Below are 25,381 nucleotides of genomic sequence, written 5' to 3'. Positions count from 1 at the left end.
GGGGCGGGGGGCCCCTGGCATCTGGTGGGTGAAGGCCCAGGGTGCTGCTCACCAACCTACAGTGCCCAGGACAGCCTTGCAACAGAGAAGTTTCCAGCCCAGAATATCACTAGTGCCGAAGCAGAGAAACCCTGCTTATACAGTATAATTTGATTCACCCAAATCTTCCATTTCCCAGGCTTTTTTTTGCCTTTTTTTTTGGCCGAGTCCCACAGCATGAGGGATCTTAATCCCCCGGCCGACCAGGGATCAAACCCAGGCCCCCTGCAGTGGAAGCGCGGAGTCTTAACCACTGGACCTCCAGGGCAGGACCTTCCCAGTCATTTTAAAGAGTTCACCATTGTATAACATGCTGGAAGCTCTGCTTCATTATAATCCCTTAAATGTGGTACTGCTGGCACGTGGGAAGTATGATTGCCTGTATCTTCATAGACTGTTTCAGAATTGATGCACAGGAAGCTGCAAAGGGTGGTTATCTCTGGGGAGCGGAACCCAGTGACTGGGACACAGAGAGGGAAGGGAAGTTTTCGTAGACATGGAAGCACACTACATGGTAAAAAACAAAACAAAATTAAAAAAAAAACTGTCTCTGGGATACAGTGTTACACCAGAACCAACAATGTCTTCAAATGTTCTCAGACACCATCTTGAAGTATTACATAACAACCACATTACAGTATTATTGTCTGCGCTATTTGTCAAGCTTCTGCAAGCCTCGATTTTCCCTTCTAGAAAGTGGGGAGCAGTAGAGGTAGTAAAAGGATCCACCACCTGGGGGCGTTTTGAGGCTTAAGTGAGGGCTCTGGGAAGAGTAAGCAGTGCTTTGCAGAGCCTTACTGCAGCCTGAGACGCAAGGAAAAATATGTACCCCTATATATACTTATCAAAATACCTAGCATATTTGAGCCAAGTGGAAAAAGTTATAAAGACTCACAATCTAACACACACACACCTATATATAAAGCCCCATGTGGCCCAGTTCATTTGCACACCATTGTCAACTCACATAAACCCACCCACAGGGACAAGCAGGGCATGTAACCCCTGGCCAGTTGGACATAATTATTCCCCTTACACAGTAATACAGGGTAAAATTGCACTGGTTCAATATGGTAGCCACTAGCCACAAGCTGCTATTCAAGTTTAAATTAATTTAAATTAATAAAATTTAAAATTCAGGGACTTCCCTGATGGTCCAGGGGGTAAGACTCCGCACTCCCAATGCGGGGAGCCCAGGTTAAATCCCTGGTCGAGGAGCTGGGTCCTACATGCACGCCACAACTAAGACCTGGCACAGCCTAAATAAATAAATATTTTTTTAATTAAAAAATATTTTTAAAATAAATTTCAGTTCCTTAGTCACACTAGCCACATGTCAAGTGCCTGATCGCCACATGTGGCTAGTGACTACTATATTTTAGTGCAGATATAAAACAATTCCATCATTGCAGATAGTTCTATTGGGCAGTGCTGCGAAGCATTTCTTTTAAACTAATTCCATTGCAATAAAACAATTTGTGTTTATTACCCAGGGGATTCTGTCTGTAACTGCAGAGTAGGAAAAGCAATCTGGCCAGAGTGTCTGTTGGTGGGAAGGACGGAAAACCATAGATTCTAAAAGGCTGCGTGCCTCTCGCCATAGGTCCCAGACACGGTGTTTCCAAACCAAAAGACGTGCAGCCTCTGCCTTTGGATGTACCCAAGGGCCTGCAAATCTTGCTCCAAAATGAGGTGGCAGTGTCTGATCACTTGTTTCAAAGCAAAAATTGAGATGCGTGACGAGAAAATATTGTCAGTCTACTTAACAGAGACAGACAATAAATCTAAAAACAATGACTAACTCAGCAGTAACGAGTACTCCTGGCACCAAGAAACCAAGTCTCCCTGGAGAAATGACCATTTCCAGGTCACAAACATCTGGTCAAGCAGGGTAGTGTTACCGAACCAAACTTGGTCCCCTCGCCCATGGAGCAGCAAAACCAATGTACTGACACCGGCTTGTGGTGAAGGAAAGCGCAGCGTTTGTTTCAAGGCCAAGGAAGAACTGGCGGCTTAGCTCAAAAGATCCGAACTCCCCAGTGGCTTTCAGGGAAGGGTTTTTAAAGACAGTGTGAGGGAGAGGGTGACAGGGTGTGTGATCAGCTAGCTCGTGCACGATTCTCTCATTGGTTGATGGTGAGGTAACAGGGTGATTTAAAAAATCAGGAATCTTGATCATCAACCTTCTGGTTCCAACTGGTCTGGGGTCTATGTGACCAGCACGCAATTAACTTCTTCCACCTGGTGGAGGTTTTAGTGCCTGCAGACAACTGAAGGGTACGGCCCAGGGTATTATCTATAGCCCCTGAGGAAGAACCAAAGGCCCTTGACCTTGTTTTATGGCTAAACTGTTATTAGTCTTACTTGAATATTTTCTTTTGTTTCTGGTTTTTTTTTTCTTCTCTTATTAAATTTTTCTTTTTGGAACTCAGGGAAGGTCTAGGATGCTAAAGCTTTTCAACATACAAGAGGTGGGCAGCGGACACGGGGCCTGGGCAAGCGTCTGTCCCCGGGAAGGCTCTGTAGGGTCCCGCTCCGTTTCAGTAGCAAGGAAGCCATCTCAGACTCCTGGGGACATATAAAAAAGGACCCAGCAGTCAACCAGTAGAGATTGCCCCAGCTACAGAGGAGGGAATGTGAGCGTTAATAAGGATAACAACTCCAATGGATTAAAGCACACCAAACATATTTAAATTTGTGTTAATAATAACGATACAAAAAAAAAAAATTTCCAAAAACCAAAAAAAAATTGGTCACCACTGTAACAGTGCTGGGGAAACCATTATTTTCAAAACTGGTCAATAAAGAAAAAAATCAAGCATTTATCTTGTTTTTCCCATACAAACTGTACCACTGGATAACCAAATAGACTAGTAAGTTTCTCTTTATAAAGGCATTTCAAAGTAAATAATAATGTTTTAAAAATTGAGAGAATATCATCATTTTTCAACCCTTAGTGAATTAATGGATCTATGTATTGATTATCAATAGTTGCAAACCCTATAAAAAGAAACATTGTAAGTCACCTGATGGATGAAGGTATGTCTTGCCACCCATCCCAGCCCCCAAAAAAGAAAGGAATAAAACGAACTGGAATCTGATCAAGCTTTTAGGTTCAACAACAGCTTTTTTTCAGCATTTATTTTTAGGAAATAAAGTTCAGAGGAACATGTTAAACTACACCCAGGGATACAATGAACCAAGTCCAGGCTGTGGGAGATCAGAAAACACACAAATTAAAAGGTGTGTGTGTGGTAGGGGGCGTGGATCCTGTGAATTAAAAACCGACACAACTGCGCTGAGATGGCACTGTGCACCTATGAAGATGACAATGATCAAAATGACAAATGTTGGCCAGGAAGTGGAGAAACTGAAGCCCTTGTACGCTGCCGGTAGGAATATAAAATGGGCAGCGGCTTTGGAAATAGTCTGGCAGTTCTTCAAATGGTTAAACATAGAATTACCATATGATCTAGAAATTCTACTTTTATGTATAGACCCAAGAGAAATAAAGACCTATGTCCACACAAAAACTTGTACACAAATGTACACAGCAACATTCTCCCTATCAGCCAAAAAGTGGAAACAACCCAAATGGCCACGAACTGCCGAACAAACAAACACAACGTGGTCTATCTACACAAAGGAATATTACTCAGCAATAGAAAGGAGTGAAGTCCTGACACAGGCTACAATGTGGACGAGCCCAGAAGACATGATGCTGAGTGAACAAAGCCAGCACACATAGCATGTGATTCTATTTCCAGGAAACGTCCACGATAGGCAAATCCACAGAGAAAGATTGGCAGTTACCGGGGGTGGGGGGGGGGAGGCGGAGAAATGGGGGTGACGGTTAACCGGCACAGGGTTTCTTTTTTTTTTTTCGGTACGCGGGCCTCTCACTGCTGTGGCCTCTCCCGTTGCGGAGCACAGGCTCCGGACGCGCAGGCCTAGCGGCCATGGCTCACGGGCCCAGCCGCTCCGCGGCATGTGGGATCCTCCCGGACCGGGGCACAAACCCGCGTCCCCTGCATCGGCAGGCGGACTCCCAACCACTGCGCCACCAGGGAAGCCCCCATACCTCTATTTTTATGTTGAAAAAAATTATATACATTTTAATATATTTAAGTCTCTAATTACATTTTTTTTAAAAATCACACATTTCCATTCTGTTCTTAAGGCAGGTTAGTTTAATTTTGTAGAAGAAATACTTTCAAACAATACAAATGACACAATTAGAACAGTGACAAAAATAGAGATGAATACTGATTATAACTTATTCCCACAACAGAAGGTTACTTATTTCGGTGGTGACAATTACGTGACCAGATGAAGTGAAGACCGAATTCCCTTTTACTCATCACACTGTTTCTAAAGGACCCTGGTGGCAGACTTCGGATTGTCCAAGGCACGATTATGGGCAAACTTAAACATAAGAAAATACCCCTTAAGACGACAGGACTTCACTTTTTGGACATGTGGGATATTTTCCAGGGGGTGGCAGTCTTGACTAGTCGGAAGCTGCACAATCGATCACGAAAGAGAAGCCAGTTAGGGTGCCTCGTGCCCTGCCTGCTGGCCTGGCCTCTGTCGCTGTCCACGTGCCACTTCCAGCACAGCCTGCGAGTAGCACGGACCCGTCACCTCCCCGTCCTTCATCAGCCTGGCTTTTCCTTCCTTTCTGACTATGGTCCCATTCAGGTGCAAAAGCAGACAGGGGGGAGGCGGAGAAGCACAGGGGAAAGGCGCAAAACACAGCGCTCCTTGAACTGACACCAAAGCTGGGGCTGCATTTGTTTCTGGTGGGGCAAAGGAGGGATTTCCTTTTTTTTTTTTTTTTTTTAACTCTGGGATGGGGAAGCATTCCAAACAGAAACCTGTGTCTAGTGGGCAGTGACATTTGAAAACCCTTGCGGGCCTTCTGTATTGGCACAGTGGGTTTCCCCACGTTGCTACTTTGTAGGGGTCAGCAGGAAAGCTACCTCAACCTTTCCACCCACTTAGAGCTTCAACTGGCAGTGCCTACACACAGGCCCGGCAACGCGGCCGGGGCTCTCCCACGTCTGGGGAGCCATGTACCTCAGACGCATATGACTTGCTCTCCACACACCCCCGAGTCCAGCGGCAGCCAACCCATCAATCTGAAGTTTCAACAGCTGGGGACAGAAAGGGCCTGCCACCAACCTGACCCGAGCAGCAACGCTGTCTCCTGGGGGGGCACTTCTGGCAAGCACTCGTGTGTTTTGTGTCTCTACCTCTGTTGTGGGTATATATGCAGAGAAATTAGCAAAAGAAAAAAAACCGGGACTAGAGGCAGAAATACATAGCAAGAAGTGACAAGTGTGAAAAAGCACACAGTTTTCAGCCTTACCACCACAGACAACTTCACTGTCCGTGATAGGTCACATATCAATGAAATGCTTTTACAAAATGCATTTTTAATAAATGTGAAAAGGAAGGTGGGTTATACAAGGGAGTGCTTACAGACGAATGAGAAGAGAGATGCTGCTGATTAAGGGGGGAGGGGCACTTTCAAGGGAGGGGCACAAAGACCCAGGAGGAGGGTTCCGTTTTCTTTTACATTTTGTGTGACTCACCTCGTTTACTTTTCCGAGGCCTCATGAAGGAGAGTGCATTTCATATATAATAAATACGTATTAGGCAAACTATACCACCTGGCATTTTTAAAGGATGGTATAGTTTTATTACGTAAAGAATTTTTTCCTCATGAGCTAGTTCTAAGATTTCTTAAGAAATATTGGGACGACTCCAGTATGGGGCGGGGGCCCTCCGATCGAAAGCACATGCTCTCCTGTGAGTGACTCGCCTGGTAGCTGTAGTTCCCACGGAAGCTGGCTTCCTCAAGAAAGCGCCTTCAAAGGTTATCGTGTCCATGTCGTGACTGCTCTATCCATCAGCGGATCCAGTGACTCATGTGAAAACACACCTTCCTTCTTCTCTTTTCACTTTCCTGCAGGGCAGAGCAGCAGAGCAGAAGCTCCACCACCGCCCTCCTTGTCGGTCAGGATCAGATGGGGCAGACTGGAAAGGCAGGCGGGGCTGCCGAGGCCGGGTGAGGGTGGGCTGTATGGCTGCCGGGGGCTCCGTGACCACCAGCCTCAGACCCGGGGTGGGCACGGAAAGGTGCACGGAAACCAGGGGCTATGGGTGCCCAGCCCGCGCGGGAGACCAAGCTCCGCAACGCACACGCCGCACTGACTCAGGACTGAGCCCCTAAGGTGGCATCGTAACAGAACACAAAGGGTGCAAAAGTGTACAATATACATGATAAATGCACAGAGGAGAAACGGGACGAGTGACGAGTTCAGCACATAGTGTTTGCATTTCGGATGTCAGACACAAAACCGGCCCCAAAGTTCCATTCTACCGCATGGCAAATACTGAAGAACAAAATTTCAGTCTTAAAATACATCTTAAAGTCAGTATTTTCCTTCAAGGAAAAAAAAGTACTATAAATAAATTACAATACAGTGAATTTGCCTGAACTCACTTCGTTTCTGTCTTCCAGCCTTTAAGTCAAATAAAACAGCGTAAAAACTGTACACTCTTAACATGATAATTGATCTCTTATAAAATAACCTGTCTTCAGAGATGTCAATTTCACAACAAGGAAAAACCAAGCCCTGTTGCCGTCACTATTATAAAATATATATGTATAGATATATGTGTTTTGTTTTTATTTTTTACAAAATGTGTATATTAATAGCTTTGCACAAATATTTTAAAGACAAATTTAGCTAGTCTAAGAACTTCATGAAAATAAAACAGGCAGATAAATACTTTATGTGTACAAAGCACTACATCAAACATCGTCGGCGGGCAGAGGAGGTACGTTAATCCTTGGTCTTGTAAAAAATGCTATCTTCTCCCTGCGATTGGAAAGAATTACAGGTTAGAGGCTGATAGAAATGCAGTGAAAGGTGGCAAGAGGCTCTGCCATCAATGACAGCTTTTCTGACTCAGAGAACACACTGAATTTCAATCCCCAGGGGCACATCTGTATACAAACCCTCTAAAGTTTCTTGCCCCGGCCCCCTCTCTAAATTTTAATAGAAGTTACAAAGCCCCATGAGGGCAAGGGTTTGTCTCCAGTGCCTAGAACAGTGCCTGGTATACGCAGATGCTCAGCAAATATTTTCTTTATGAATAAATGAAAAACTATACAAGGAGTTCTAAATCATAGTTGAAGGAAGATAGCTATAGTGTTTTATACTCTTTTATGATGGGGAGGTAAAAATTCAAGGTATAAAAAAATTAAGGCTAGACGTCAGGCACACATTATTTAGCCCTAAAAAGGAACACTGCACTGATTCATGCTACAACATTGATGAACCTTAAAAATACTATCCTAAGTGAAAGAAGCCAAACACAAAAGACCACATACTGTATGACTCCTCTTATATGAAAGGTCCAGAAAAGGCAAACCCATAGAGACGGAAAGGAGAGTGGTGGCCGCCAAGAGCTGACGAGAGGTTGGCATGGGGAGTGACTGCTTACCGGGGGTACAGGGTTTCCTTTTGGGGTGACGGAAATGTTCTGGAACTGAATACAGATTGTGACTGTACTAAATGCCATGGAATTGTTCACTTTAAAATGGTTAATCTTATGCTTCGTGAATTTCACCTCAATTTTTTAAAAAGCCAGACACAAAATAGATTGACTGGGTGATTTTCCTCATATAAAAGATAAAAACAGGGAAAGCTAATCTACACTATTCAAATTCAAGATGGTGGTTATTCTGGTGTGGGAAATCTGGGGGAGCTGATAACATTTGATTCTTGCCATGTAGGGTTTATGACAATTCACTGAAATATTTCATATATAGGACGATATGCATGCTTTCCTGTATGTCTATTATGCTTCAATCAAAAGTTAACTAAATGAAAAAAAGTTAACTAAAAAGGCAAAGGTGATACACATATGTATCTATATGTAGATCACTGTGCTGTTTACAGGAGCAAACATTTGGAAAGAAGCAGGGTATAAAATAGGTAAATTATATCTGTTAGATGAGACATTACAGCCAAAAAAGATAACAGATGATGTGGCAACATGGGGTATTTTAATTTAAAAAGAGCTAAATGCAAACTCGAACCCACACTGTGATTACAAGCAGCATGAAAAAACAGTGTTTAGAAAACAAGATCGGAAGCAACTCCGCACAATGCTAACAGCAGGGGAGATTCCTGCTTTGTCCTCGACTTCCTGTGGGTCCTTCTCAATACTTACTTTACTCTTCATAATGACAAAGGTATGACAGGAAAAAGCAAGCGGGAGAGTGAGGCCTGGGCTTCTCCCCACCTGAACGCCTGCACCTGGATGGGCTCTTTGAGGTTCTGCCCGCGCAGCTGGCACACCCCTTTGGAGGCCTTCTTCAGCATCTTCTCAGCTGCCTGTTCTTGATGGAAGTCAAGTTTGGTCTGTCTCGTCTGGAACAGCAACGCGGGGTGAACCAGACGGGTTTGCTTCCAGTTTTAAGGAAGACCGATGGAAGCCCCTGCCAGCTCCGGGCACCGGGAGGCGAGAAAGGCCCGCCCGCCTGCCCCCTCCCCCCGTTGGCGGGCCGGGGCCTCACCTGCCTCTCGGCCTCCCGCAGCAGGCTCCGGAAGCGCTCGTCGCGCAGCAGCCAGGCCGGGGGCTCGGCGTGGCCGCGGAGCTGGGCGTCCTCCAGGCGCTGGCGCAGCTCGCGCAGGGCGCACAGCTCCTCGTTCAGCTGCCGCTGCCGCGTCCGCGACGCCTGGAGGTCCAGCTCCAGGTCCAGGGACGTGCGCGCCGCCAGCGCCGCCAGGGAGGACCTGCAGGGCTGCGAGACGGCGGCCGTGAGCGCGCCCACCCCGCCCGCGCCCTGCCTGCAGCTTCTTCCCCGAGTGACCGACCCCACTGGAGGGAGACACCCGCAGCGTGGCCCGACGCCAACACAACACGGATGTGGGCGACACGGGTTCAAACCTCCACTCCGGTAACGAGCCAGTGACAGCAAGCTGTCCGCTGTAATGACGACCTAGGCTTTGGCTAAAGCGCAGAGAAACAGACCCTCTCACACGGGGCAGGAGGGCGTCATCTTTCTCAAGTGCTACTTGACAATATAAGCAAGAGCCACAAAATGTTGTGTTTTCTTTGGTTCTGAAATTTCATTTGACTTGCATCTGAAAGGCACAGCTGATGATGTGCAAAAGCTTTATGACAGAAAAATTCCTAAATACCTGACAAGAGAAAAGTGATCAAATACATTATAAGGCCCGCAGAAAACGCAGCTATTGTAAAAAGATGAAAAATATGCCGACATGGCAAAATCTTAACGGCCTACTGTATAACGGGAAAAAAGCACGTTATAAACCACGTTGAGGGCTTTCTGGTTAAACACACAAGCTGTCAAAAACGTTCCTCCCCAGGGAATTCCCTGGTAGTCCAATGGTTAGGACTCCCCGCTTCCAATGCTGGGCTGCAAGTTCAATCCCTGGTCGGAGAACTACAACTGCAAGCCGCGCAGCGAGGCCGAACATCAACAACAACAACAACAAAAAACGCTCCTCCCCACACACGCCTGAAGTAAGCAAGTCTCCTGTTTTCAAGAAAGCTCTAAGACGAGAATAGAATTTTGTACACGGAGCTGAGAGCAGTACTTCCCACGCCACGGCTAACAACGCTGGGGAAGGCAGTTAGCGCAACAAAATCACAACTCCACGAGCCTATCAGCGTTGTTGGGAGGACTGAATAACTGTATGCGTTTTACACACCCATAACACTATTTTGCACATATACAGAAGTTAAATGCAAATGTAAGTGACTTAATATACACAAACTCATTTAAAAGCTCTCCTGAATTCATAGTAGAGCTCACTGGTTCCCAACCACGGGTGACTTGGGCCCTCCGGGGACATTTTTGGTCGTCACAACTGGGGGAGGGGGTGATACTGGCAACTAGTGGGTCAAGGCCAGGGATGCAGCTCAACGGCCCACAGTGCACAGGACAGCCCCCAACAAAGACAGACTTAGGCCAAAATGCCAACAGCATGGCTGCTGAGAAATACTTTTGTTGCTGAGTTATGTATTTTCTTATCATTCTCAGTCAGCGGCTACTCTAAATACAACCACCACAAGGAGATCTGGGAATTTTTTTTTCTTTCAAAGAATTCTTGCCCGGGCACTACCTTACAAATTAAAAGTAGCAAAAGTGTGTAAACTGGCGTGACGTGGAGAAAAAATTCGGTGTATATAAAGGAAAACTGTAGAACGTCCTAAGTAGGAGAATGCTCCAAGTTGACTCAAATTTTCTAAACTGTATATACTCCCTTGTCAAAAAAGAAAGAAGAATCTCTTATACAGAATGGCTGTTTATTAATTTATTATATTTTAAAATGTAAAGATCATGTATTATCTTAGATTATCTTAGATCATGTATTATCTTAGGAAATTAACAAATATTGGTAACATATTGACATTATATACACTTCTAAAAATTATATCTAAGTAAACAAGGAAATAAACATATTACCTTTCAATTAATCTTACCTAAAATATTACCCCTTCGGGTTTGTAGAAGTAACTCCCAGCGTACATACAGACGGCAGATTAGTCTACGTGGCACATACCTGCTTATAGCGAAGGGTTCGTCTTTCCAAAGTGTTTCGGACAAAGGGGGACTTCCGGGGCAGCGTTGAACTGTCGCTGTCACTACGATAAAGCTACACCAAAAAGACTGAGGTTCAGAAACATTTCCTCAAGAATTCAACATTCATTCTCTGTGTACTCTGAACTGGATTATTTTGTTTCGTGCAGGTGCTCAAACAGTTATGACGTTTAGAGCTTTTACCAAGACTTTGGGTTTCGCTTACAAGAAAACCCCACACAAGAGTTTCAGGCCAAACAAAGACAAACCAAATAAGCAGACCAACCCCCAGCCCCACCCCTGCTTCAGGTCCATCAACCGAACCAGCTGAGGTTTTCCAGGCTAATCGAGCAACACAATTTCGGTCCTATCAATGCCAACTGCCACTTGGTACGGTGTGACGCTCATGAAAACCCGCACTCTCCTCAGCGCTTTTCACTTTTTATCAGTCATTCTCATTTGCTGTGTTTCTAGCTTTGGCAAGAGCTGGGAAGAGTGGCGTTCCAGATAAGAGCCTCGTTCCCGGCAGGAGGACAAGGCCACACCACTAACACCCACCCTGCCCGTCAAGGGAAAAGGCCTGTCTTTAAAAAGAAAAATAAATAATGCCGACTTCACGGGAGCCGAGACGTTACGTATTTCATTTGGCGGCAGGTTTCCATTTCAGGATCAACATATATCTGTGTGAAAGCAAAGTCCTGGCCTTCACGGCCTTACTTTCCATGCCAGTGAACCCCAGATAGCAGGAAATGTTGCAGCACTGCACTTACGTGCCTCCCAGTCATCACAAACATATATAAAAACAGAGGCCTCTAGAAGCATCGCCGGTCAGTGCGTGCCTTTGTGCAGGGCGCAAAGCACAGTGCAGGGGCTGGAGGCCTGTCTCTGGGGCGGTGAAGGGCTTCCTCCTTCACCACCCCATCCTCCTCAGCAAGCAGGCGGGAGGCTGCTCCACAGGGGTTCGGCAAGAGTCTAGGATAAGGAAGGATGGCCTTCGATCAGGCACCTCCAGCCGCGTGATGAAGCATCAGGCCCCACAGGGCTGCAGCCTGATGGGGCGGGAGTGCCCCGCCTGACCCTGGGCTGCCCGGGGCAGCGCGACCGGGACACCTCACTGCGTGGGGAGAGGAGCTGCAGGCCTCGCAAACGTGGCCACCCGGGCCCCAGCCCCTGTTGCTCCCTCCTGTGAGTAAAGGATTCCCTGCCCAAGAAAGGTGGGCTCCCTGCTCAGCTCCTGGGCAGTGACCTGTAAGTCCCTAGAACGTTCTAAGTGTCTCTGTTTACCTGGGGACCTTGGCCCGGCCGCACAGTCTCTGCTGACAATGTGAGGGGGGCCCTGGGCCACCAGCTTGACCCTGGAGGGGCTGCAGACGAAGGTCAGCCACGCCGGCCACCAGCAGTGCCCCGTGACCACCCCTACAAAACCCCTGGGCACCAAGCCTCGGGTGAGCGTCCCTGGTCGGCTGTGCTCCGGGCACGCTGCCACTGCTCCGAGAGGTGAGAGCTGCCGCACAACTCCGCTGCGGGAGAAGGGTTGGAAGCTCCGCCACGTCTCTCCGGAGCGCTGCCCGACGCCTCTTCCCTCTGCGCGTCGGTCTGCACCCCTTCCCTGCAGCGCACCATCATCGTGGATACGACGGCTTTTCTGAGTTCCGTGAGTCCTAGCCAATTTCTGAGCCTGAGGGTGGGCCTGGGGACCCCTCAGTGTCTCCCACGTAGGCCTGAGGGTCTGCCTCTCTCATATGATCAAACTCTGGCTTTGCCCTAATGCAGCGGCCCCTTGGTAGCCCTTTCAAGGGAAGATGCTTTCTCCAACGAGCCCCGTCAGAGGAGCGGGAGGGTCAAAGCTCTCCTCGAGCCAAACGGCGCCCCAGTCTGCTGCGTCGTGAGCACTTATCCTCAACAGCGCCTCGTCTCTGCTAGTCTGTGCCGTCACTGTCACACGGCCACGGCCGGCCAACCTCCAACCTGCTGTCCTGTCTCCACGGACCACAGCAGGTGGGGTCTCCCCCTCCACCTGTCTCAGAGTTCTCAACCCTGCGTGCAGGTGAGGATGTGCCGGGAGCTCCAACCCTCTGCTGCCCAGCCCCGCCCGCGACCGATGAAGAATCCTTCCAGGCAGGTGGCAAAGGACTCCCGACTTACTCTGCAAACGTACTGGCTTCGCGCTCCGGGCGAGAAAGTCTGGGAACGGACAATGGTGCTGCTCCGCGTGAAGGGCGAGCCGCGGGCCCTGCGGCCAGGCCTCTCCTTCGGCAGACTCGCCACCTCTTCCGGGAAGAGATCTTCTGTGTTGGTTTCCTTATCAACCTAGATAGTAATTTATTGTTTACCACGACTCTTTCTAGAACACAAGCATTAAATTAGTGGAGTCACCAAACAACCTTGCCATTGCCACTGGAGCTCTAACTGGCATTTCACACTTAACACGTCCAAAATGGAATTTCTGATATTCCCTCTGCCAAGGATCTCTACTTTCCCATTTGTTCCAGCAAAAAAAGGGTTCGTGTCATTCTGGACCCAGCTCTCTTTCATACACCCTATATCTGGTCCAAGATTAAATTCTGCTGGCTCTGTGTTCGAGATTAAGCACGTTTTGACCTCCTATCACCAACCCTCCATCGGGGTCACCATCGTCTTGAGCCTGATTAGCGCAGGAGGCTTCTCACCCGTCTCCTGGATTCCACGCCTCCCTCCTCCCTTCAAACCCTTCTCAACACAGCACCAGGGACATCCTGGTAAAAACTGAAGTCAGACCCAGCAATTCCACTCCTAGGTGTATACCAAAAAGACCTGAAAACAGGTGTTCAAACAAATACTTGCACACAAATGTTCATAGCAGCCTTACTCAAACAGCCAAAAGGTGGAAGTAGTCCAAACATCCACGGGCGGATGAGAAGCTAAACAAAACGTGGCATACTCATGCAAGCGATGAGGAGGGAAGTGCTGGTAGATACTACAGTCTGATGTACCTTGAAGACATTAGGCTGAGTGAAAGGCCAGTCACAAGAGGCCACATGCTGTATGAGCCATTCATTCATTAATTTTTACTGAAGCATAATTGACTTACTATGTTGTATTAGCTCCAGGTGTTCAACATACTGATTACATATTTTAATACATTACAAAACGATCACCATGATAACTCTAGTTACCGACTGTCACCATACAGAGTTTACACAATATTATTGACCTTATACCCTATGCTGTACAGGACATCCCCGTGACTTACTTATTTTATAACTGGAAGTTTGTACCTCTTAATCTCCATCACTTATTTCCCTCATCCCCACCCCCTCAACCCCCCTGGCAACCACCAGTTTGTTCTCTGTAGCTATGAGTCTGTTTCTGTTTTGTTATGGTTGTTCATTTGTTTTGTTTTGTTTTTAATTCTACATATAAGCGAAATCATGCAGTATTTCTCTTTCTCCAACTTATTTAGCATAACACCCTCTAGGTCCATCTGTGCTACTGTAAATGGCAAGATTTCCTGCTTCTTTATGGACAGTATTTCACTGCATATTATGTATATACATATGTATGTGTATGTATGTGTGTCTGTGTGTATACATATATACACATATATACCCCATCTTCTTTACCCATTCATCTATTGACAATGGACACTTAGGTTGTTTCCACATCTTGGCTATTGTAAATAATGCTGTAATAAGTATAGGGGTTCATATATCTTTCCTAACTAGCGTTTCTGCTTTCTTCAGAAAAATACCCAGAAGTGGAACTGCAAGATGGTGTGGCAGTTCAACTTTTAACTTTTTGAAGAACCTGCTTACTGTTTTCCACAGTGGTGACACCAATTTACATTCCCATCAACAGTGCACAAGGGTTCCCTTTTCTCTACATCCTCTCCAATGTTTGTTATTTGTTGTCTTTTTGATGATAGCCATTCTGACAAGTATGAGGTGATACCTCATTGTGGTTCTGATTTGCATTTCCCTAATGATTAGTGACACTGAGCATCTTTTCATGTGTCTGTTGGCCATCTGAATGTCTTCTTTGGAAAAATGTCTATTCAAGTCCTCTGCCTAGTTTTTAATCAGGTTGGTTGTTTTTCTGATGTTGAGTTGTCTGAGTTTTCTGTATAGTTTGGATATTAACCCCTCGTCGGATATAACGTTGGCAACTATCTTCTCCCATTCAGCAGGCTGCATTTCTGTTTTATTGATAGTTTCCTTCACTGTGCAATAGCGTTTTAATTTGATAAAGTCTCATTTGTTTTTTGTTTGTTTGTTTCCCTTGCCTGAGGAGAGATATCCTAAAATACATTGCTAAGATTGATGTCCAAGAGCATACCTACCTATGCTTTCTTGTAGGAGTTTTATGGTTTCAGATCTTACATTTAAGTCTTTAAACATTTTTAAATTGAATGGGAAAGTAGTCCACTTTGATTCTTTTGTATGTAGCTGTCCAGTTTTCCCAACACCATTTATTGAAGAGGCTGTCTTTTCCCCTCTGTGTTTTCTTGCATCCTTCATCATAGATTAGTTGATTATATAAGTGTGGGTTTATTTCTGGCCTCTCCGCTCTGTTCCATTGACCCATGTGTCTTTTTTTGTGTGTGTGCCAGTAGCATGCTGCTTTGATTACTGTAGCTTTGTAGTACAGTTTGAAATCAGGGAGCATGATACCGCCAGCTCTATTCTTCTTCCTCAAGGTTGTTTTGGCTATTCGGGGTCTTTTGTGTTTCCATACAGTTTTTGGATTATTTTTTCTAGTTCTGTGAAAAATGCCTTTGGTATTTTGATAGGTATTGCATTCAATCTGTGGATTGGCTTGGGCAGTATGGTCATTTTAACATTAATTCTTCCAATCCATGAGCATGGTGTATCTTTCCATTTGTTTGTGTTGTCTTCAATTTCTGTCATCAATGACTTAACACTTTTCTGAGTACAGGTCTTTTACCTCCTTGGTTAGATTTCTTCCTGGGTATTTTATTCTTTTTGATGCAGCTGTAAACTGAATTTTTTTTTTTAATTTCTCTTTCTGATAGTTCATTGTTAGTGTATAGAACTGCAGACGATTTCCGTATATTAATTTTATATCCCTTAACTTTAAATGTTGCCACTTTACTGAATTCACTGATGAGGTCTAGTAGATTTTTGGTCGCGTCTTTAGGATTCTCTGTGTATAGTATCATGTCATCTGCAAACAGTGACAGTTTTACTTCTTCCTTTCCAATTTGGATTCCTTTTACTTCTTTCTCTTGTCTGATTGCTGTGGCTAGGGCTTCCAATACTATGTTGAATAAAAGTGGTGAGAGTGGGCCTTGCTCCTGATCTTAGAGGAAATGCTTTCAGCTTTTCACCATTGAATATGATGATAGCTGTGAGCTTATCACATATGGCCATATATGGTCAAGTTATGTTCCCTCTCTACCCACTTTCTGGAGATCTTTTATCATATCAAATGGATGCTGAATTTTGTCAAAAGCTTTTTCTGCATCTACTGACATGATCTTGATTTTTATTCTTCAATTTGCTAACATGGTGTATATCTCTTAGATTGATTTGTGGATACTGAACAATCCTTGCATCCCTGGGATAAATCCCACTTGAGCATGGTTTGCTAGTATTCTGTTCAGCATTTCTGCATCTATGTTCGTGAGTGATATTGGCCTGTAGCTTTATTTTTTTGTGGTGTCTTTGGTTTTGGTCGGGGTGATGATGGCCTCATAGAATGAGTTCAGAAGCACTCCTTCCTTTTCAATTTTTGGAAATAGTTTGAGAAGAATGAGTGTTAACTCTTCTTTAAATGTTGGTAGAATTCACCTGTGAAGCTATCTGATCCTGAACTTTTGTTTGTTGGGAGTTTTTAAATTACTGATTCAGTTTAATTACTAATAATCAGTCTGTTCATATTTTCTATTTCTTTCTGATTCAGTTTTGGGAAATTGTATGTTTCTAGGAATTCATCCATTTCTTCTAGGTTGTCCAGTTTACTGGCATACAACTGTTCATAGTAGTCTCTTATGATCCTTTGTATTTCTGTGGTGTCAGTTGTAACTTCTTTTTTTCGTTTCCTTTTTTTCTTTTTTTTTGCTATGCCATGCAGTCTGTGAGTCTTAACCACTGGACCACCAGGGAAGTCCCCTCTTTTTTTCATTTCTGATTTTATTTATCTAGGCTCTCTTTTTTTCTTGATGAGTCTAAAGGTTTACCAATTTTGTTTATCTTTTCAAAGAACCACTTCTTAGTTTCACTGATATTTTCTATTCTTTTTAGTCTCTTTCATTAATTTCTGCTCTGATCTTTCTTTCTTTCCTTCTACTAACTTTGGATCTTATTTGTTCTTCTTTTTCTAGTTCCTTTAGGTGCTAAAAAAAAAAAAAACCTCCCAAATGCAGATTTTCAACTGTGAGGTGGGTCAGCACCCTTAACCCCTGTGTTTTTCAAGGGTCAACTGCAGTCGTGCTTTTGGTACACCTGTGGGTGGAGATGAGCTCTTCCTTACTCTGTCATCTTGGCTACGATCCCCTGGAGTCTGATCTTTTAAACCCTGGATGATTCCATTTACACAAAACAACCAGAATTGGCAAATCCATAGAAACAAAGCAGATTGGTGGTTGCCAGGGGCCGGGGAGAGATAAGGGAGAGTGAATGCTAATGGTTATGGGGTTTTACTTTGGGGTGAAAGAAACGTCTTGGTACCAGAGAGAAGTGGTGGTTGCACAACATTGTAAATGTATTCAAACTCACTGAAATGTTCACTTTGAAAGGGTTCATTTTATGAGAATTTCATATCAATAAATTATTCTAGGAAAAAATTTAAAAAGTGAGTCAGATCACATCACCCCTGGGTTCAAAACTATCCACCAGTTTTCCAATGCTCTCAGAGAAAAAGCAAGAGTCCTGAGTAGGCCCTATATGATGTGGCCCCTTGACTCCCTCTGTCCTCAGCTCTGATGCCTCCTTACCCCGACCCCACCCGCACTTGCAGCTCCCTGCACCTGAATGCCCATACCCAGCCCCACACAAGGCTCCCAGACTCCTTCCTTAAGGACTTTGCTCAAAAACTGCCTTCTCAGTGAGACTTCTATGACCTTTCATTTCTATTATAAAAAATACATAAAATTAACCATCATGGACTTCCCTGGTGGCGCAGTGGTTAAGAACCCACCCGCCAATGCAGGGGACACGGGTTTGAGCCCTGGTCTGGGAAGATTCCACATGCCGCGGAGCAACTAAGCCCGTGCGCCACAACTACTGAGCCTGCACGCCACAACTACTGAAGCCTGCGTGCCTAGAGCCCACAGTCCACAATAAGAGAAGCCACCACAATGAGAAGCCTGCACATCACAACAGAGAGCCCCTGCTCTCCGCAACTAAAGAAAGCCCGCATGCAGCAATTAAGACCCAATGCAGCCAACAATAAGTAAATAAGTAAAATTTACCATTGTAACCATTTTTCATTGTGCAGTTCAGTAGTATTAAATATACTTACATTGTTGTGGAAGAGATCTCTAGAATTTTTTCACCTTCCCAAACTGAACTCTGTCCCCATTCAACAACGCCCCATTTCCCCATCTCTAGCCCCTGGTAACCACCATTCTACTTTCTATCTTTATGAATTTAATTACTTTAGGAATCTCATATAAGTGGAATCGTATAGGATTCACTCTTTTGTGACTGGCTTATTTCACTTTGCACAATGTCTTCAAGCTTCATCCATGTTGTAGCCTGTGACGTGACTTCCTTCCTTTTCAAGGCTAATATTCCATAGTACATATATACCACTTTTTCCTTACCCATTCAGCTGTCAATGGACACATGGGCTGCTTCCACCTCTTGGCTACTGTGAATAATGCTGCTATGAACGTGGATGTGCGAGTATCTCTTGGAGACCTGCTTTCAGCTCTTTCGGATGTACACCCAGAAGTGGAATTGCTGGATCATATGGTAATTCTATTTTTAATTTTTTTAAATAGATTTATTTATTTTTGGCTACATTGGGTCTGTACTGCTGCGCACAGGCTTTCTCTAGTTGCAGCGAGCAGGGGCTACTCTTCGTTGCGATGTGCGGGCTTCTCACCGCTGTGGCTTGTTTTTGTTGCCGAGCATGGGTGCACGGGCCGTGTGGCTCACGGGCTTAGTTGCTCCGCGGCATGTGGGATCTTCCCGGACCAGGGCTTGAACCCGTGTCCCCTGCATTGATAGGTGGATTCTTAACCACTGCACCACCAGGGAAGTCCCTAGTTTTAATTTTTTGAGGAAACTCCATACTGTTTTCTATAGCGGCTGCACCATTTTACAGTCCTGATGTTTGTAGATACCAATTTACATTTCTAAATGTAACCCTTTCTAAAATGGTAAATCTTTCTAAAAATGCAAACCCTGCTTCCCTACCATCTCATTCTTCAGTAGCCCCTTTGACTATCTCAAATGCTGCTGTATTTTACTGGTTTACCCTGTCTGTTACCCACAGGGCAGGACTTTCCATTTGTTACTTTGCTGTTGCATCTGCAATGCCTGGCAGCTACCACATGCACATGGAAAGAGATAATGCAAATGTGGTGAAGAACTAACAACTGGGGAGTCTAGCTGAAGGGGATACGAGTATGTGTTGTACTATTCTAGCAACTTCTCTGGAGATCTGAAGTGCTTCAAAATTAAAAGTTGAGGGAGGAGGACACACCAAGCTAGCCTCCCACAGCTACTGCCCCTGACATGGGCCAACGCTTGTCAAACTCTTAGAAAGAGGAATAATGGCCATGACCGGCAGCCGCGCCCAGAACATCTCTCCGCCCGAGGCACTGCATGGGCTGCAGTGCGGGAGGCTGCAAGCAGGCAGCTCTCACTTCTCTCAGGACCTGTGTTTTGGACTGAGATCAGGGGCTGTGGTGGTAGACGTTCTGATGAGTTGAACAGTTGGGAAACGAAGTTGCAATCGAGCACTGATACAGTGTCTCCCAACCCCACTGCGTTCCTTAGACATTTGTCACCACAAACCTGAAAATTTCCCCAGTGGAGACACATTGATGGGCACAACTAGGATCGGGTGAACAGAAGGGGCAAAAGGATGCTTCACTGCTCTTAATGTCAGAAACGGAGAAAAACGACAAGCGTCCAAAACGTTAGGAACGCACAAAACACCCTGAGCCACACGCGGCCCTGAAGATGGCACCTGAAGGAGTAAAAATCCACCCCGTTTAGTTGTCCTTTCCTTTTAATTTAAAGTAGACAGGGGGCTTCCCTGGTGGCGCAGTGGTTGAGAGTCCGCCTGCCTATGCAGGGGACACGGGTTCGTGCCCCGGTCCGGGAGGATCCCACATGCCGCGGAGCGGCTGGGCCCGTGAGCCACGGCCGCTGAGCCTGCGCGTCCGGAGCCTGTGCGCCGCAACGAGAGAGGCCACAACAGTGACAGGCCCGCGTACCGCAAAGAAGATAAAATTTAAAAAAATAATTATTAAAGTAGACAGGCGTTTCCATGGTACCTGCTGTTTACAGATCTGAGGCCACTCACTTCAGTTCCCTCGCGTAGGGCACACAGGCCCTCCTTCCAGGGCAGCACCTGGTGCTGTGAGGCAAAACATCAGGGGCTCCGCGAAATCCTTTGTCCTTTTGTTCTTACCTTCAGAGGTGGGGGCTGAAGTTTCTCCGGGCCGTAAGGGTCTGCCTGGCCAGCAAACGTGTGTCCGTGGATGGAGCTGACACCAACGCAGCAGGGCTCTGGGTGCGGGGGGCTGGTCTGGGCGCAGCTGCTACAGCCACTGTCCACCGAGTCGGCTTGCCAACTCCTGAAGGCGGGCATGGCAACAGCCCCCAAAACGTTCATCAGGGCACTGACTTTACTGCTGCACTCAGAGCACAGCAACAGACACACCCAATATTTGCTTCCAGTGACTGAAGACGGTTGCTTTTCTTATAAAATGAAAGGCAGTTCCGTTTCGTAGGGAAGACAGAGCTACAAGGCCTTTCATTAAGAGGGTCTGTCTGTGTGTATCGCCCAGTTGCAGCCGCTGAAGATGCCAGCATCCCGGAACCCCCTCTCCCCGAGCCCGCCCAGCCTCCTGCCCATCCCTGAACACACACCCTTCCCCCTCTGCCGTGCACTTTCCCTTTCGGAAATAAATTCCTCTCAAAAATAAATCCAGAGAAAGCTATTAGGAAGAAGTAGCAAGCTTTGGAAACATGATGCTCTTTATGGAAAACCGTGGAAATAAAGCAACACGAAAGTGCTGCTGGAAAGGACCCGCCAGGAAGCGATTCCCTCGCGGTGCCTGCCCATCTGAGCTATTCCTCTACTGCAGACACGTCTGCCCCGAGTCCAGCGTTCACCCACGGGCTGCTCCGGGGAAGACGTAAAGGGGCATCGCATGATTCCATTTACAAGAAAGGCCCAGGACAGGCAAATCCCTGGAGATGGCACGCAGATGGGCAGTTGCCAGGGGCTGGGAGGACTGGGCGGACTGGTAATGGGTATGGGGTTTCCTTTCGGCACGATGAAAACGCCCTCAACTTGAGTGTGATGTTGGGGGCACAGCTCTGTGCCTGTACTAAAAACCACCGAATTGTCCACTTAATGGGTGAACTGTATGGTAGGGAGATTATATCCCAATAAAGCAGTTAATAAAGAAAAAAACAAAACTTAAAGGGCCCTATTGTATTCAATCTGGGCAGAGGGAGTCCCTCAACAGTCCCCCCCTTTAAGAGAAATTCGGGGAACAGAGGGAAAGGTGAAAAGCCTATGCGTAGAGCTGGGGTCAATGTACTGCCCTCATGCAGACTGGCATACGATCCCCTGTGAGAATCCCGACTTCTGGGCAAAGGTACCGAAGAGCCCGCCGCACACATTCTACGCAGCGTGGCGCCTGACGAACACCCCGGCGGCCTCTCCCCCGAGGGGCTGCTGGCCGCGCTCACCTCTCGGACACAGCCTCGGCCTGCTCCGCCCTGCGCTCCATCTCCACGACCTCCTCCTCCGTGTACTCCAGCTTCACCCGCTCCTCGGCCAGCTCTCTCTCCACCGCCTGCAGCTGGGCCGTGGTTCTCGCCAGCAGCACCGTCACCGCGTCCTACAGGACCAAAGGGACGTTGCTAAGAGGCAGCCGAGGCCAGCAGCGTGCGGGTGGCAAAGCGGAAAGCGGCGCGTGCACAGCCCGTGGGGAGCATCCCTGCCGCCGGGCTGGTGGCCGTCCCCGGCTGCTCTCCAGCGGGGAAGCAGCTCACCCCCGGCTGGCAGCAAGACAGTAACTTGGCCTTTCCACGTGGCTCTGAGGACTCAAATTTTAAAGCAACCAATGCATCACTCATGATCATGAACAAGTTGCATTAAAGAATATTACCATGAATGGCCACATACATCACTATAGTCCGTTTTTATTACTTCCCTTGAAACCCTGCTTCTTCGTCGCCACTGTGCTCTAAGACTAAGTCTACACGCGTTTCTTAGAAACAATGTCCCCAGGAAAAGCCCGTCTCAAAGCCAGGCCACCTACTGTCTTTCCAGACGTGGCGGCCACAGGGTCCCGGGAGTCGCTGTGTCCCAGCCGCTCGTCCTCCCGCCGCGGGGGCTCAGGGCCGGTGAACACCTGCACCGAGTACCAGCGCAGCTGCATCTCGCTCGAACCGTCGTAATCAGCCAAGTTAATCTGAGCAATGCCCTGTGTGGTGTTTAAAAAAAAAAAAAAAAAGCAGAACAGGCCCTGAATGACTACACCTTAACAACCAATGGGCATCAAAGTCACCCTTTAATCTTAAGCAGAAAGGCCATACAATGTGTCACTGCTACTCAAAGGACTGCCGTAAAATGAAAGTCATCAAAAAGGATCGTAATGGGGGTGGCTCCTCGCTTGCTTGTTCAGCCCAATCAGAAAGTGCTAGAAGGGGAACAGGGGCAGAGAATGGACGACATGGAATGGTGGGTCAGGCTCAGGATCTGCCACTCAAAGAGCCGCTGATTCTAGCAGGAACTTTTGAAAAAACAGAGGACTGGTGTAAAATAATATAAATAAGTAAATAAATAACCCCCCCCCCAAAAAAAAAAGAGAGAGAGAGAGGATTGGTGGAACTCTCCAATCTCTAATTCTGCCGCTGAAGGGGTGGGACCAAGGGGGAAAATTCCAACCTTGGGAAGAAAGCACCCTGGCTTCCAAGCCCTGGCCCTGCACTGGCTGGCCGGGGTGAAGACGGACTGCTGACCTGCCCAGTTATAAGGCTGCCAGATAAAACAGAGGGCATCTGGGTGAACTGCAATTTCAAATAAACAGATTTTTTTAAAATAGAGGTACGTCCCAGATATTACGTGGGACATACTTACACTAAAAGGCATCCATAGTTTATTTGAAATTCAAATTTAAGTGACCATCCTATACTTCTATCTACCAAATTTCTCAACGCAAGACAGGGATAATGCAGAAGCCGTTGCACAGGAGTTTTGCAAGTATTAGCTGAGATAATATATTTAAATTACAGAACACTTGACAAGATAAGGGGTCTTATCATCCCTTTCTGTCCTCCCAGCTACAGAGATCACTTGACATCAGGACACCGGAAGGAGGGGAGGGAGGGGGAGAGGGTGAGGAGGGCGCCGTACCAGCAGTTCTTCCTGCAGCTGCGGATTCACTGAGCACACGTATAACTGAAGGGACTTCAACGTCACCATGCTTGAATGCACAGGGATTCTGAAAACTTCATTAAATATCAGGGGGGCTTGCAATTCCAGAGCCTTAGAGCAGTAAGTGTTTGGCGTGCCGGAGTCAAGCGGGGGCAAATAGACGCGGATGTGTCTGGAACCAAGAGAGGAAGGAAAAAGCAGACAGAGGCAGCCTGACACATCTGCACGTGACACGCATGGACCACATACGTGTGCACATACGCCGCCCTATTCCACTGCCCATGTGCAGAATTTTAATGTCTTTTGGAAAAGATCCTTTTCTCAACTAAGAGTAAGCCCAAAGAACTTACGTGCCCCCAGAGATCAGGGGGAAAAACCCAATCACAAAGAGAAGACTTCCAAGTCAGCGGTTAGGACTTCAGGCGGACTCAAACGGAGGTCTGCTTTTACCATCTTTGTGGGAAAACATCTGCACTGATCCTACGGCCCCCTGGCTCCCTCTCCAAGCCCTACCTGCCTTGCCTCTCAGAGTGCTGGCCCACCCAGGCACCCGCCGCGCTGGGCTCCCGGCCCTATCCACCCCCAGCGTGGAAGCCAGCACCCAGGAGAAGCTCCAGCATCAGTGGAGTGAAGTACACGTCAGGGCGAGCAGAATCCCAGGGCGAACCCTCAGCCGCTGAAAACCAGGCTGCTTCCAAGGCCTTCGGGAGGCCAGTTTACCAAGACGACTCACGGAAGGGGAGGGCACCGTCGGGCGTGAACACCCATCACCGGTGGGTTCACCCGCCAGGGTAAGTGGGACCTCACACCCCCATCGGGCACCCATCTCCCCACTGGGGACAACACAGATTTCCTTCTCCCTGCTCGGACAAGGATGCCTGAGCCCAGCCTGAGGCCTCTTCAGGCACCTCATCAGATCGCAAGAGCCGAGTGTGGCTGTGTCGCCACCAGCCTTGTGACCAGAATGGACGTTTTAAGCCCCAACGCTGCTGATGATGGGCACCCAGCACTTTGTCAGCATGGCCACGGCACATAACCAGCCTGGCTCCAGTAACTCCACCTGCCTCAAATAATAAACCAGCCTCTTCTTAAAACTTACAATCCTTTAGATTTCAGACAGACACCCCCTAGCGTTTTATTGTAAATTCAGGTTCCAAGACAGTCTTTTCCCTCCCCAAACTGCCACGTGCAGCAGGTCAGCCAGTGGTGCCATGTGGAGGAGGGCCCGGGGGGAGGACACGGCCCCCACTGGCGCGGGAGCTTACATTTTGCAGTCTTCCTTCACCACCAGCCCGGCAAAGTTCTTCAGCTGGAGCACGTTCACGAGGAGACACTCGCTGGCACTGTCGTGCCTAGAAAATAAAATGCACGTTCACAGACTGCAAATGCCCCACGGTGCAGAAATCCTGCTTGAACGACTGCAGTGGTCCTCACCCCACCCCCAGGGGACCTGCGCAAAGTCTAGAGGCGTTTCTTACTGTCACACTGAGTGGAGGGGGGCTACTGCGTGTCGTGGGTGGAGGCCAGGGCTGCTGCTCAACACGCCAGAGGGCACAGCACGGCCCCCCACCGAGAGCGACCCAGCCCGAACGCCACGAGTGCCGAGAAACACTAGGATGACAAGAGCGAGCAAAAGAAAGCTGCTGGGATGTGAACATCCTGCCTCGTTCGTCTGAACACTGCTGGTAACTGCCTTTCTAGACACTGTAGCTAGAAACCAGAACGCTTAGTGTTGCACAGCACCTGGCTACCCCAGCTCCGGCGGGAACTTCCCCGAGGGCCGGACTGTGCCCATGGGGTGAGAGTCCCCGGCTGTGACTCGTTGTTGGAGGACGGCAATGGAGCCGCTCTTGCCCATCTCTCCTTCCCGCCACCTCTGTCCCTTCACCTGAGACCGCTGAGATGGGCCCGGGGGCACCCAGGCCAGGGAGCAGCAGCCGGATCACGCGGGTCCCTCCATCCCTCCTGGCCTGTGTGTGGAGGTGTGAGACGCCGGGCGGGCCCCAATCTACCCATCGTCTTTACGAGCAACAGGGAAGGAGTCTTCTGTACTCACAAAAATCCAACATGGATCTGGGGCCCCTCGTTACCGCAAGCGTCTCCACGCGCAGGGTCGTCAGCATCCTCACTCCTGAACAC

At 47.5% G+C, this 25,381-nt stretch overlaps 1 protein-coding gene across 1 annotated transcript in view; it reads right to left on the bottom strand.

The window, feature by feature from the left end:
- Positions 1-3,878: 3,878 nt before the first annotated feature.
- The window catches only part of WWC3 (WWC family member 3), a 123,246-nt gene continuing 101,743 nt past the window's right edge, over positions 3,879-25,381 (bottom strand). Inside the window, exons 13-23 of the mRNA XM_079911473.1 lie at positions 25,299-25,373; positions 24,508-24,594; positions 23,222-23,414; positions 22,125-22,289; positions 21,550-21,701; positions 20,258-20,423; positions 12,815-12,979; positions 10,653-10,745; positions 8,636-8,863; positions 8,362-8,489; positions 3,879-6,929 (exon numbers count right to left, since the gene is read on the bottom strand). Of these exons, the coding sequence (XP_079767599.1) occupies positions 6,863-6,929; positions 8,362-8,489; positions 8,636-8,863; positions 10,653-10,745; positions 12,815-12,979; positions 20,258-20,423; positions 21,550-21,701; positions 22,125-22,289; positions 23,222-23,414; positions 24,508-24,594; positions 25,299-25,373 (1,519 nt within the window). The 3' untranslated portion in view covers positions 3,879-6,862. The remainder of the gene's footprint in view (positions 6,930-8,361; positions 8,490-8,635; positions 8,864-10,652; positions 10,746-12,814; positions 12,980-20,257; positions 20,424-21,549; positions 21,702-22,124; positions 22,290-23,221; positions 23,415-24,507; positions 24,595-25,298; positions 25,374-25,381) is intronic.

The sequence above is a fragment of the Stenella coeruleoalba genome (assembly GCF_951394435.1).
Source record: "Stenella coeruleoalba genome assembly, chromosome: X".
Classification (NCBI taxonomy): domain Eukaryota; kingdom Metazoa; phylum Chordata; class Mammalia; order Artiodactyla; family Delphinidae; genus Stenella; species Stenella coeruleoalba.
The sequence above is the reverse complement of the archived record's forward strand: the minus strand, read 5'-3'. Positions and strand labels throughout refer to the sequence as shown.